The sequence below is a fragment of the Meles meles genome, chromosome 11, assembly GCF_922984935.1.
Source record: "Meles meles chromosome 11, mMelMel3.1 paternal haplotype, whole genome shotgun sequence".
Taxonomy (NCBI): Eukaryota; Metazoa; Chordata; class Mammalia; order Carnivora; family Mustelidae; genus Meles; species Meles meles.
The window spans coordinates 12,399,514-12,412,995 of record NC_060076.1 but is presented as its reverse complement, the minus strand read 5'-3'; the positions used below and the strand labels follow the sequence as shown (position 1 = coordinate 12,412,995).

At 39.1% G+C, this 13,482-nt stretch overlaps 2 protein-coding genes across 2 annotated transcripts; both read right to left on the bottom strand.

The window, feature by feature from the left end:
* Window positions 1-745: 745 nt before the first annotated feature.
* On the bottom strand, window positions 746-916 carry LOC123953503 (40S ribosomal protein S29-like). Its single transcript, XM_046023824.1, has one exon. It carries the CDS (start codon window positions 914-916, stop codon window positions 746-748), a length of 171 nt encoding a protein of 56 aa, XP_045879780.1.
* An 11,348-nt stretch (window positions 917-12,264) lies between these two features.
* LOC123953400 (olfactory receptor 1L8-like) lies at window positions 12,265-13,212 on the bottom strand. The gene has a single exon (XM_046023613.1). The coding sequence runs from the start codon at window positions 13,207-13,209 to the stop codon at window positions 12,265-12,267; it is 945 nt and encodes a 314-aa protein (XP_045879569.1). The 5' UTR covers window positions 13,210-13,212.
* Between the last annotated feature and the right edge of the window lie 270 nt (window positions 13,213-13,482).

The window sequence follows — 13,482 nt, the reverse complement described above, 5'->3', positions numbered from 1 at the left end:
GTGATGTTGAGCATTTGTTCATGTGTCTGTTAGCCATCTGTATGTCTTCTTTGGAAAAATGTCTATACCTATCTTCTGCCCACTTCTTAACTGTTTGTTTGTTCGTTTGTTTTTTTGGGTGTTGAGTTTGATAAGTTCTTTATAGATTTTGGATACTAACCCTTTATCAGATATGTCATTTTAATTTTTATACAGTATATTGTATTTCTTTTACTAAATGCTTTGTTTAACATGTTCAGGAGCGATATTGGGCTTTTTCTTTTCTTGTAACAACCTTTCAAGTATTGCAGTGCCTATTCTGCATGATCACTAAGGCTGGGTCTTGGTTAGGGTCTGACAATCAAATCTGTGAGCCACAAAAGCTACACCCAGTTTCAAACTGACATAACTTCACAATAGGATAAATTATGGGCAGTACATCATGCATTCAGAAGCACTGTAGAAGTCCTGTTTATCCTCTATGCATCTCTCTATGTCCACAGTAATTTTGAATGTGAATGGTCATGTGAAGAGATGGTCAATGTAAAGAGATGAGCCAGACCATCACAGATTAAGAGTTGCATCAGATCTGGGGTCTTTTTGGGTTTTATATCTTGATGATCATATAGTCCTCTCTGGGATGTGTTTCTGTCTTTTTTTAATGGAAGTATTTTATTTTATGTGTAATGAGTTGGCATTAAGGTAGGTATCTTAGATATCTGCTGTTAAAGTGGTTATCTTGGATGACCTATTCGAGGAAGTTCACTTAATCCAACGTAATGAAGCCTATATCTATCACGTACTGATGGAAACACTGGTGGCACATATTGAGGCTACATATGTGGATCAGTCCATGTTGGTTTGAGCAGATGCAGCAAGAACAAGAACCCTGGCCAAATTCCCTCAGAGGGCTTCTGGAGAGTTCTTGGTGACCCATCTTTCTCTCTCAGATAAAATGAGGCAAAAGGTGGGATGTGTTTCTAACTCCTGTTTTTCTGTGCAGCTGTTCTTGTCCATTACTGGTTACCCAATAGGTGATCTTGACAAAGAGTCACAGCACACTGGTTTACTACATAGCAGGATCCTAATTTATCTTAGAGCTGGTATATTCTTACACATTCTTTGAATTACTGCTGTAAGATGGGGATATAAGAGCCAAATCCTCAGGTTTTCTGGAGGATGAAGAAATCATTAAAGTCTACCCATTAATTCTTTCCTTCCAACTAACTGCTGGCGATTATCAATACTTACTTGCTATATATTTCTTAGGTTTTAAAACATGCTTAAAACAGTAATTTCCATATATCTGATGTATAAAAATAGATGTTTTAAAACTCTGCAACACTAGGACCTGTATTATCCAAAGAAGAGGTGGTATTCCTTCCCAGTAATCACATCGAACCAGGAGTATGTTACTTCACACGATTTCTGGTATACCTTTTCCACCTGGACTATTTCTTTCCCTCCCCCTCTCCCCCCAAAATAAGTTGTATTTTTTACAGGCTTCAACAGAGACATTCAGTTACATAAGTCATTTTTCTAGAAGTAAGTTCTGGGGCATAAATATATTTCATTCACCAAAGAACAAGTTTTATATTGATTTAGGACTTAGGTATCGTTGTGGAGCACCACGCATTTATCTCCCATGGGAACAACCCAAGACTGATCCTTCACCTGTTTAACATTACCCAATGTATCATAGAGAGCCAAAGTTCCTTTATAGGGGTGTCAGTAAACACCATGCTTAGGAATTAAATCTTGTCATGGTTTAGGCTAGCCGTACTGTTCCCACAAGTGAATCTCTCTTGTCTGAGCCTGGCCACTGCTGTTTATATCAGATAGTATTGCTGTCAACATGGCAATTGCTCCTTCCTGGGTGAGGAGGGTATGTGTTCTTTCCCAGTTATCTGTCAGCAAGATGCTGAGTCAGCTTAGTAAATGCATAGTCCATTAAAATACTGCTTCATCATCTTTCTGGGCCAAATGTCAAGTTCATCCAGTTTCCTAGAAGACTTTCCTCTAGTGACTAGAATGAGTCTTCAGAACAGTAATTTCCTTGAGTCCTCACACTTAACCAAGCTCCTGACCCTTTAAATCCCTTTTAGTCCTCAGAGCCAATGTTGTGTGATCACAAGTGTTGTTGCCATGTGTATTTGTGGCACAAGACTAATTCAAGTACACTATGTTCACCAAAAACCTTTGTGTTCCTCAAGGGATTGCCAGGTGATCATATTCATGCAGCAGGTGCAACTCAGTTCAAATATCTAAAACCTTTTCACAATCCCTTTTCATTTTTTTGGAAGTTCCAGAGTGAAGTCATCATTGGTATGTGACAAACTCTGTCATGTCAACATTCCCCTCTTGTTCTTAGGTCTTCTCTTGTTCTCCTTTCCATTCCTTTTCATACTCTTAAAACTTAGCCTTAATATGGGATTAAAATATTTTTAAAAGCATTCCCAGGGAAGAACACAGGCAGCAACCTCCTTGACTTCAGCTGCAGCAACTTCTTGCTAGACACATCTCAGAGGCAAGAGAAACAAAAGCAAAAATGAACTATTGGGACTTCATCAAGATAAAAAACTTCTGCATAGCAAAAGAAACAGTCAACAAAACTAAAAAGTAACCTATGGAATAGGAGAAGATATTTGCAAATGTCTTATCAGATAAAGGGCTAGTATCCAAAATCTATAAAATTGAGTTATCAAACTCAATAACCCCAAAATAAAAAATCCAGTCAAGAAATGAGCAGGAGGGACACCTGGATGGCTCAGTCTGTTAACCATCTGCCTTCAGCTGAGGTCATGATCCCAGAGTCCTGGGATCGATCCCTAAGTTGGGCTCCTTTCTCTCTCTCCCTCTGCCCCTCTCCCTACTTGTGCTTTCTTCCTCTCAAGTTAATAAATAAAATTTTAAAAAGAGAGAAATAGGCAGAAGATATGAACAGATACTTCTCCAAAGAAGATGTATAAATGGCCAACAGACACATGAGAAAAGGCTCAAAACATCGCTCAGCATCAGGAAAATGCAAATCAAAACCACAATAAGATACCACTTCATGCTGGTCAGAATGGTTAAAATGAACAACCCGGGAAACAAAAGATGTTGTCAAGGGTGCAGAGAAAGGGGAACCCTCTTAGACTGTTGGTGGGAATGCAAATTGGTGCAGCCTCTCTGGAAAACAGTATGGAGATTCCTCAAAAAGTTAAAAATAGAGCTACCCTATGACCCAGCAATTGCACTACTAGGTATTTATCCAAAAGATACACAGTAATTCAAACAGGTATATGCACCCCAATGTTTATAGCAACAATGTCCACAATAGCCAAAATATGAAAGAGCCCAGATGTCCATCAACAGATGAACCAATAAAGAAGAGGTGATATGTGTGTGTGTGTGTATGTAGATGTATATGTGTGTGTGTGTGTGTGTATATATATATATATATATATATATATATATATATATATATATGATGGAATATTACTCAGTCACCAAAAAGAATGAAATCTTGCCATTTGCAACAATGTGGATGGAACTAGAGAATATTTTGCTAAGTGAAATAAGTCAGTCAGAGAAATACAAACACTACATGATTCCACTCATATGTGGAATAAAAAAATATCTGCTGAACATAGGGGAAGGGAAGGAAAAATAAGATGAAAATTGAGAGGGAGGCAAAACGTAAGAGACATTGAACTCTAGGAAACGAACTGAGGATTGCTGGGGGAGAAGAGGGAGGAAGGGATAATTCAGTGATGGGCATTCAGGAGGGACATTACTTTATGTAAACTGGGTATTACATGCAACTGGTAAATCACTAAATTCTACCTCTTAAACTAATAAAAAAAAAAGGAAATTGAACATAAATAAATAAACAAATAAACAAAATCTTTTAAAAAACCACCTCTTGGCCATCATTATAATTCCTTAAGTGCCTATTGGTATAGTTTTCCATCCACATTCATATCTGATGTAGTTAAAAGAGCAAATTATATTCCAACATATCGGCAGATGACAACAACATGCATCTCATACCCAGGTACTTGCTTTAACCAGGGTGTCATCCTGGTTTACAGAAACATAATGTAGTGGTTGTTAGCTTACAGTCACGGTATGCCCAATGAGGTTCAAAGGTAGGAATCAAAATAATAAATGTAACATGTGACTAAAATGATATTTCCAACCTATGATGATCTAGGCAGTTCATCAAGTAACTCTGAGTGATGTCTTCTCTTCAGACAAGAGGTATCAGTAAACTGTAAACAATAAGGTCTCAGTGAACTGTTGAGGTATGGCTTTGGTTCAGTTGTCCTTTTTTTTTTTTAAAAAAATTTATTTATTTACTTATTTATTTGTTTATTTACTTATTTGATGGAGAGGGAGAGAGAGAGAGCACAAGCAGGCAGAGTGGCAGGCAGAGGGAGAAGGAGAAGCAGGCTCCCCACAGAGTGGGGGTATCCCAATGTGGGACTCCCAGGAACCTGAAATCATGACCTGAGCTGAAGGCAGTCACTTAACCAACTGAGCCACCCAGGTGCCCTCTAGTTGTTCTTTTTTTTTTTTTCTATCTAGTTGTCCTTTTTTATTTTCTTTAAAGATTTTATTTATTTGACAGACAGAGATCACAAGTAGGCATACAGGCAGGCAGAGAGAGGCGGGGAGAAGCAGTCTCCCTGCTGAGCAGAGAGCCCAATATGGGGCTCGATCCCAGGACCCTGAGATCATGACCTGAGCAGAAGGCAGAGGCTTTAACCCACTGAGCCACCCAGGCACCCCTCTAGTTGTCCTTCTTAAGGGAAAATTAGTCCAAGAGTAGCTTCTTATATTGGCCATGACCCAACACCACATATGAGAGGGACAACTAAGAGTATTAGTGTCATGTGCTGAGGTGGTTTTTAAGGAAAGAATGATAACTCCTTTTCCTGCCATTATTTCCCATTATGTGACCTCTTTTCAACTACCATAGGTCTCCTGATTTTTCCAGTTTCTACCTGTCTTACCCCAGACTGGGCTTCACTGGTTCAGCTATACTGCCCTCTAGAGGCATGTGGCAGGATTAGGCTCTCCAGAGCTGCTGCTTTTCATTTCTAGGAAGGAGTAGAATAGCAAAGGTTGATGGGCCAATCTCTACCAGGAAAGGGAGAGGCATCACCTATGGTCACTCTTAATTTAGCATCACTGAGAGAAATTACTATTCAGTCCATTTTTCCTTTAGGAATATGCACAGGAAAATACAGAGGAATGTAAGTAGAATTCTGAGCAGCAATGTCTCCTTCTGTCTGGACGGCAGATGTTGCCTTGGACTCAAGTCAAGTCAGTTCGATTCACAAGACACAGACATTTTGTAAGGTGGAGATGATTTTTGTGAGGTGATAGGTAGCATCATCCCTGTCCCTCTCATTCCCATCTCTGCACCTCCCTGAATTTCCAAAGAGATTCTTCTTATACTGTCCCTTAATTTCAGATGAAGCACACATTTGCACGATATTAATCTATACTGTGCACCAGTGCTAATAGTCCCAAAGCCATTGCTCATTATCTCTAGGTCATCCAACTTCTTTTAAAATTGAAGTACAGTTTACATATAGTAAAATAATGCAAATCATAAGTGTACGGCCTTTTACTGATGATTTGTTTATCTAATTCCTGTTGATGAACGCTGGAGTTGTTTTTGGTTTTGTTCTACTATGAATAAAGCTGCTGTGAATATTTTATACAAGATTTTTAAATAGACAAATGGTTGTTGTATGTTTAATTTTATTAAGAATTGCCAAACTGTTTTCCAAAGTGATTACATAATTTCACATTCCCACCATCAATATATGAGAGTTTCAGTTGCTCCAAATCCTACAAAAATTTTGTATTGTCTTCTTAATTGTAGTCAGTCTATTGAGTGTTCAATGGTATCACATTGTGACTTGAACTTACGTTTCCCTGATAAGTAATGATGTTGAGTGTCTTTCATATGCGGTATTGGCCATTTGAATATCTTCTTTTGTAAAGTGTCTGCTCAAATTTTTTGTTCACTTTTTTAAAATTTAAATTCTATTAATCATGTATAGTGTATTATTAGCTTCGGAGGTGGAGTTAAGTGATTCATCAGTTGTATATAATGCCCAGTGATCATTACATCCTTAACGATCCTCCTTATGTGAATCCTCCTTAATGCGAATCATCCAGTTATCCCATTCTCCACCCCCCTTCCCCTCCAGCAACCCTCAGTGTGTTTCCTATGGTTGAGAGTCTCTTGTGGTTTGTCTCCCTCTCTGATTATTTCTTGTTTTATCTTCTCCCCTATTATTCTTATAAAAATATTTTACTATATTAATTATTTTAGCTTGTTGAAGTCTTGGAATTTAGTAATGTGTTTCCTCCAACTTTGTGGTTTTTCTTCAAGATTGTCTGGATTATTCTAAGGTATTTTCATTTAAATTTTTAAATGGGCATGTCAATTTCCAAGGAAAATGACCAGGTTCCAGTGCTTAGGCTTGGAGTAAAGTGGGTAGAATCTGCATTTGCTCTCCCACAGCCCACAGTGGCAACCTGGTTTGGGGTAGGGTATCTGTTGACTGTGGTTAGGGGAGGAGGTCACAAAAGAACACAAATCACAATGACCTCTTGTTTTTCAACGAAAACACTTGATGCAATAGGATGATGCAGATATATCTTTAAACTTTCACACGTTTTGGTACCTAGAATGCTATATACTATCAAATTACCCCTCAAGTGAAAGAACCAAATAATGACATGTTTCAGATAGGCATACACATAGAAAATTTCACCTCTTTGGACCTTACAAAGAAAGTCTCTCACCATTACATTAGTCATCTGATTTATTAAGAGGTTCATATTCCATGTGTTATTTTAAACAAATCAGAGATTATAAATGTGTTACTTGGAAATTCTCTCCCTCTCTCACCTACTGCACTGACTTTGCCCACATATATATTTATATAATCTTTAAAAACAATGAATTCAGTTTTATACATGTTACAAATCTTCTTTTTTCTACCTAATGGCTTTCAGGGGATAAATATCCATTTGATTCTTCCAACTTGCTACATACTCTTACATGCTCTGTAGTTAAAAATCATTTCTCCATTCTTTATTGATAGGATTTTAAGTTATTGTCAATTTTTATGTGTCATAAACTTGGAATCACTGAAAAAAATATATCTCAATATCCATATACACTTATGATAGTATTTCCATAGGTTAGAATCCTAAGAGTAGGAATTTCTAGAACAAAGTATTAAATCACATATTTTTAAACACACAGCTTTAGAGATAGATAGAGGAAAATTATCCCCATTGTGGAATGGATAGCTTTCATGTAATCATCCTTGGTTCTTGTTCATTCTGGCCATTACCATTTTTAAATTGTATGGTAAAAAGAATAAGAGAAAATAAAAAAGAAATAAAACCACAATGAAACAATCAAAAATAGAAAGATAAGAATAAGGCAAAAACAATTTTTTTTTCCATTTTATTTATTTTTTCAGCGTAACAGTATTCATTCTTTTTGCACAACACCCAGTGCTCCATGCAAAACGTGCCCTCCCCATTACCCACCACCTGTTCCCCCAACCTCCCACCCCTGACCCTTTAAAACCCTCAGGTTGTTTTTCAGAGTCCATAGTCTCTTATGGTTCGCCTCCCCTCCCCAATGTCCATAGCCCGCTCCCCCTCTCCCAATCCCACCTCCCCCCAGCAACCCCCAGTTTGTTTTGTGAGATTAAGAGTCATTTATGGTTTGTCTCCCTCCCAATCCCATCTTGTTTCATTTATTCTTCTCCTATCCCCCTACCCCCCCATGTTGCTTCTCCATGTCCTCATATCAGGGAGATCATATGATAGTTGTCTTTCTCCGATTGACTTATTTCACTAAGCATGATACGCTCTAGTTCCATCCACGTCGTCGCAAATGGCAAGATTTCATTTCTTTTGATGGCTGCATAGTATTCCATTGTGTATATATACCACATCTTCTTGATCCATTCATCTGTTGATGGACATCTAGGTTCTTTCCATAGTCTGGCTATTGTAGACATTGCTGCTATAAACATTCGGGTACACGTGCCCCTTCGGATCACTATGTTTGTATCTTTAGGGTAAATACCCAGTAGTGCAATTGCTGGGTCATAGGGTAGTTCTATTTTCAACATTTTGAGGAACCTCCATGCTGTTTTCCAGAGTGGTTGCACCAGCTTGCATTCCCACCAACAGTGGAGGAGGGTTCCCCTTTCTCCACATCCTCTCCAGCATCTGTCATTTCCTGACTTGTTAATTTTAGCCATTCTGACTGGTGTGAGGTGATATCTCATTGTGGTTTTGATTTGTATTTCCCTGATGCCGAGTGACGTGGAGCACTTTTTCATGTGTCTGTTGGCCATCTGGATGTCTTCTTTGCAGAAATGTCTGTTCATGTCCTCTGCCCATTTCTTGATTGGATTGTTTGTTCTTTGGGTGTTGAGTTTGCTAAGTTCCTTATAGATTTTGGATACTAGCCCTTTATCTGATATGTCGTTTGCAAATATCTTCTCCCATTCTGTCAGCTGTCTTTTGGTTTTGTTAACTGTTTCCTTTGCTGTGCAAAAGCTTTTGATCTTGATGAAATCCCAATAGTTCATTTTTGCCCTTGCTTCCCTTGCCTTTGCCGTTGTTCCTAGGAAGATGTGGCTGCGGCTGAGGTCGAAGAGGTTGCTGCCTGCATTCTCCTCAAGGATTTGGATGGATTCCTTTCTCACATTGAGGTCCTTCATCCATTTGGAGTCTATTTTCGTGTGTGGTGTAAGGAAGTGGTCCAATTTCATTTTTCTGCATGTGGCTGTCCAATTTTCCCAGCACCATTTATTGAAGAGGCTGTCTTTTTTCCATTGGACATTCTTTCCTGCTTTGTCGAAGATGAGTTGGCCATAGAGTTGAGGGTCGATTTCTGGGCTCTCTATTCTGTTCCACTGATCTATGTGTCTGTTTTTGTGCCAGTACCATGCTGTCTTGATGATGACAGCTTTGTAATAGAGCTTGAAGTCCGGAATTGTGATGCCACCAACTTTGGCTTTGTTCTTCAATATTCCTTTGGCTATTCGAGGTCTTTTCTGGTTCCATATAAATTTTAGGATTATTTGTTCCATTTCTTTGAAAAAAATGGATGGTATTTTGATAGGGATTGCATTAAATGTGTAGATTGCTTTAGGTAGCATAGACATTTTCACAATATTTATTCTTCCAATCCAGGAGCATGGAACATTTTTCCATTTTTTTGTGTCTTCCTCAATTTCTTTCATGAGTACTTTATAATTTTCTGTGTATAGATTCTTAGTCTCTTTGGTTAGGTTTATTCCTAGGTATCTTATAGTTTTGGGTACAATTGTGAATGGGATTGACTCCTTAATTTCTCTTTCTTCAGTCTTGTTGTTGGTGTACAGAAATGCAACTGATTTCTGTGCATTGATTTTATATCCTGACACTTTACTGAATTCCTGTACAAGTTCTAGCAGTTTTGGAGTGGAGTCTTTTGGGTTTTCCACATACAGTATCATATCATCTGCGAAGAGTGATAGTTTGACTTCTTCTTTACCAATTTGGATGCCTTTAATTTCTTTTTGTTGTCTGATTGCTGAGGCTAGGACTTCTAATACTATGTTGAATAGCAGTGGTGATAATGGACATCCCTGCCGTGTTCCTGACCTTAATGGAAAAGCTTTCAGTTTTTCTCCATTGAGAATGATATTTGCGGTGGGTTTTTCATAGATGGCTTTGATAATATTGAGGTATGTGCCCTCTATCCCTACACTTTGAAGAGTTTTGATCAGGAAGGGATGCTGTACTTTGTCAAATGCTTTTTCAGCATCTATTGAGAGTATCATATGGTTCTTGTTCTTTCTTTTATTAATGTGTTCTATCACATTGATTGATTTGCGGATGTTGAACCAACCCTGCAGCCCTGGAATAAATCCCACTTGATCGTGGTGAATAATCCTTTTAATGTACTGTTGAATCCTATTGGCTAGTATTTTGGCGAGAATTTTTGCGTCTGTGTTCATCAAGGATATTGGTCTGTAGTTCTCTTTTTTGGTGGGATCCTTGTCTGGTTTTGGGATCAAGGTGATGCTGGCCTCGTAGAATGAGTTTGGAAGTTTTCCTTCCATTTCTATTTTTTGGAACAGTTTCAGGAGAATAGGAATGAGTTCTTCTTTAAATGTTTGGTAGAATTCCCCTGGGAAGCCATCTGGCCCTGGGCTTTTGTTTGTTTGGAGATTTTTGATGACTGTTTCAATCTCCTTACTGGTTATGGGCCTGTTCACGTTTTCTATTTCTTCCTGGTTCAGTTGTGGTAGTTTATATGTCTCTAGGAATGCATCCATTTCTTCCAGATTGTCCAATTTGTTGGCGTAGAGTTGCTCATAGTATGTTCTTATAATTGTCTGTATTTCTTTGGTGTTAGTTGTGATCTCTCCTCTTTCATTCATGATTTTATTGATTTGGGTCCTTTCTCTTTTCTTTTTGATGAGTCTGGCCAGGGGTTTATCAATCCTATTGATTCTTTCAAAGAACCAGCTCCTAGTTTCATTGATTTTTTCTATTGTTTTTTTGGTTTCTATTTCATTGATTTCTGCTCTGATCTTTATGATTTCTCTTCTCCTGCTGGGTTTAGGGTTTCTTTCTTGTTCTTTCTCCAGCTCCTTTACGCGTAGGGTTAGGTTGTGTACTTGAGACCTTTCTTGTTTCTTGAGAAAGGCTTGTACCGCTATATATTTTCCTCTCAGGACTGCCTTTGCTGTGTCCCACAGATTTTGAACTGTTGTGTTTTCATTATCATTTGTTTCCATGAATTTTTTCAATTCTTCTTTAATTTCCTGGTTAGCCCATTCATTCTTTAGAAGGATGCTGTTTAGTCTCCATGTATTTGGGTTCTTTCCAGCTTTCGTCTTGTGATTGAGGCAAAAACAATTTTTAAGCAAGAAAAAATTTTGTGAAAGAGAAAAATAAGGAATTATAAAAATCCTCAAAATGAGAAAAGTAGCTAAAATATAATTCTTCTCCCCCCATTCTTTTTTCCTTAAAATGTTTGCAAAGATATTAAACAGCTATAAATTAGGTGGCTGTTTTTAGCAATATACTGAAATGTGAAATGTTTTGGGGGTAAGTCTTATAAAAAGAGAGCAATTTGTTCAGGATATATATGTTCAAAAATGATTAAAGCAGCATTTGGAGGATGAGAACATAATGAATCTTTGTGGGAAAATGGAGGAATAGTGTGGAAAAATATCATGATTTCAGCAGAGGCGGGGACCATAGGTTAGCTGTCAACAATGGATGTGAGCTTTATTTCAGATATCCAGGATCTATAAAGAACTTCTCAAACTCAACCCACACAAAACAGATAATCATATAAAAAATGGGCAGAAGATATGTTCAACATCACTAGCCATCAGGGAGATTCAAATTAAAACCACATTGAGATATCACCTTACACCAGTTAGAATGGCCAAAATTAGCAAGACAGGAAACAACGTGTGTTGGAGAGGATGTGGAGAAAGGGGAACCCTCTTACACTGTTGGTGGGAATGCAATGTGGTGCAGCTTCTCTGGAAAACAGTACAGAGATTCCTCAAAATTTAAAAATAGAGCTTCCCTATGACCCTGAAATTGCACTGCTGGGTATTTACCCTAAAGATACAGATGTAGTGAAAAGAAGGGCCATCTGTACCCCAATGTTTATAGCAGCAATGGCCATGGTCTCCAAACTGTAGAAAGAACCAAGATGCCCTTCAGTGGATGAATGGATAAGGAAGATTGGTCCATATACACGATGGAGTATTATGCCTCCATCAGAAAGGATGAATACCCAACTTTTGTAGCAACATGGACGGGACTGGAAGAGATGATGCTGAGTGAAATAAGTCAAGCAGAGAGAGTCAAGTATTATATGGTTTCACTTATTTGTGGAGCATAACAAAGAACATGGAGGACATGGGGAGATGGAGAGGAGAAGGGAGTTGAGGGAAATTGGAAGGGGAGATGAACCATGAGAGACTATGGACTCTGAAAAACAACCTGATCATTTTGAAGGGGTGGGGAGTTGGAGGTTGGGGGAACCAGGTGGTGGGTATTATGGAGGGCATGCATTGCATGGAGCACTGGGTGTGGTGCAAAAACAATGAGTTCTGTTACGCTGAAAAGAAATAAAAAAAAAACAAAACCTAACTTCCAACAGTTCAGTTTTCATGAAGATCTAGTAGAGACCAGATTTGAGTGGAGCAGATTATATTTGTGAGTTTGTTAAGAGGGTGCTGCCTGGGACTTCCTCCTGCCCATCAGCTTCCTCAGGCCCTGTTTCAGGTGTTTGTTTCTCAGACTATAGATAAAAGGGTTTAGCATGGAGGACAGAACTGTGTAGACAAGTGTTGCTATGTGGTCCCTGGTAGTGTAGGAGGACAGGGGCTGTAAATAGACATAGAAGATGCTTCCATAAAAAAGAGTTACCACGGTGAGGTGAGAGCCACAGGTGGAGAAGGCTTTGCGTTTCCCAGAGGCTGAGGGGATCTTGAGAACTGCAATGAGGATTCGTAGATAAGAGAAAATAATGCATAGAAAGGGGGTCACCAAAACCACAGAAGCTTCTGACAGTATCACAATTTCATTGACAAAAGTGGGGGAGCACGACAACTTCATCAGGAGACTGAGGTCACAGAGGAAGTGATGGATGACATTGGAGTCACAGAAGGTAAGGCGATTCAGTAGCAGTGTGTGTAGGAGTGAGTGGAGGTGAGGAAGTGAGCAGGAAAAGGCCACCAGCAGGACACAGCGGTGGTGGTTCATGGTGGTGACATAGTGGAAGGGGTCACAGATGGCCACATAGCGGTCAAAGGCCATGACCGCCAGAAGGCAGCTGTCAGTGTTGCCCAGAGCATAAATGAAATACATCTGTGTCAGACACCCAGCATAGGAGATGGTCTTCTCTGACAGGAAGTTCACTAGCATCCTGGGGACAATGGTTGTTGTAAAGCAAATGTCAGTGAAGGACAGGAAACTCAAGAAGAAATACATGGGGGTCTGGAGCTGGGGGTCAGAGTGGATGGCCAGGATGATGAGTAGGTTCCCAATTATGGTGACCAGGTACATGGTGAGGAAGAGGATAAAGAGTGATGTCTGGTCTTCAGGCTGGGAGGAGAGTCCCAGGAGAATGAACTCAGAGACACTGCTGGTTTGGTTGACTCTTGCCATTGGCTTTGGTCTAGTTATACACACGATGTTTTGTAATTTACCTTACTCCAAGTCCACAACCCAGCAAGTCTTTGTTTTTTCTGGTCACAATTAGCTGCTGTGCAGGGGCCCTTGTCAATCTCCCTTGATGTGATCCTCCATTCCCAAATTCATGACATCACAAGGCCATATAGTGAGGCTTGAGGGACAGAAGAAGAATTTTCCTTTAGAAACCATTAGAAATGGACCTCACTGATTCCAGTTGAGTAGTTCCTATTCTGTGAAAGCACTGCT

What these genes read in the sequence shown, in the direction of transcription:
- LOC123953400 (XM_046023613.1), bottom strand. Translation starts at nt 13,209, where the DNA reads ATGGCAAGAGTCAACCAAACCAGCAGTGTCTCTGAGTTCATTCTCCTG.
- LOC123953503 (XM_046023824.1), bottom strand. Translation starts at nt 916, where the DNA reads ATGGGTCACCAAGAACTCTCCAGAAGCCCTCTGAGGGAATTTGGCCAG.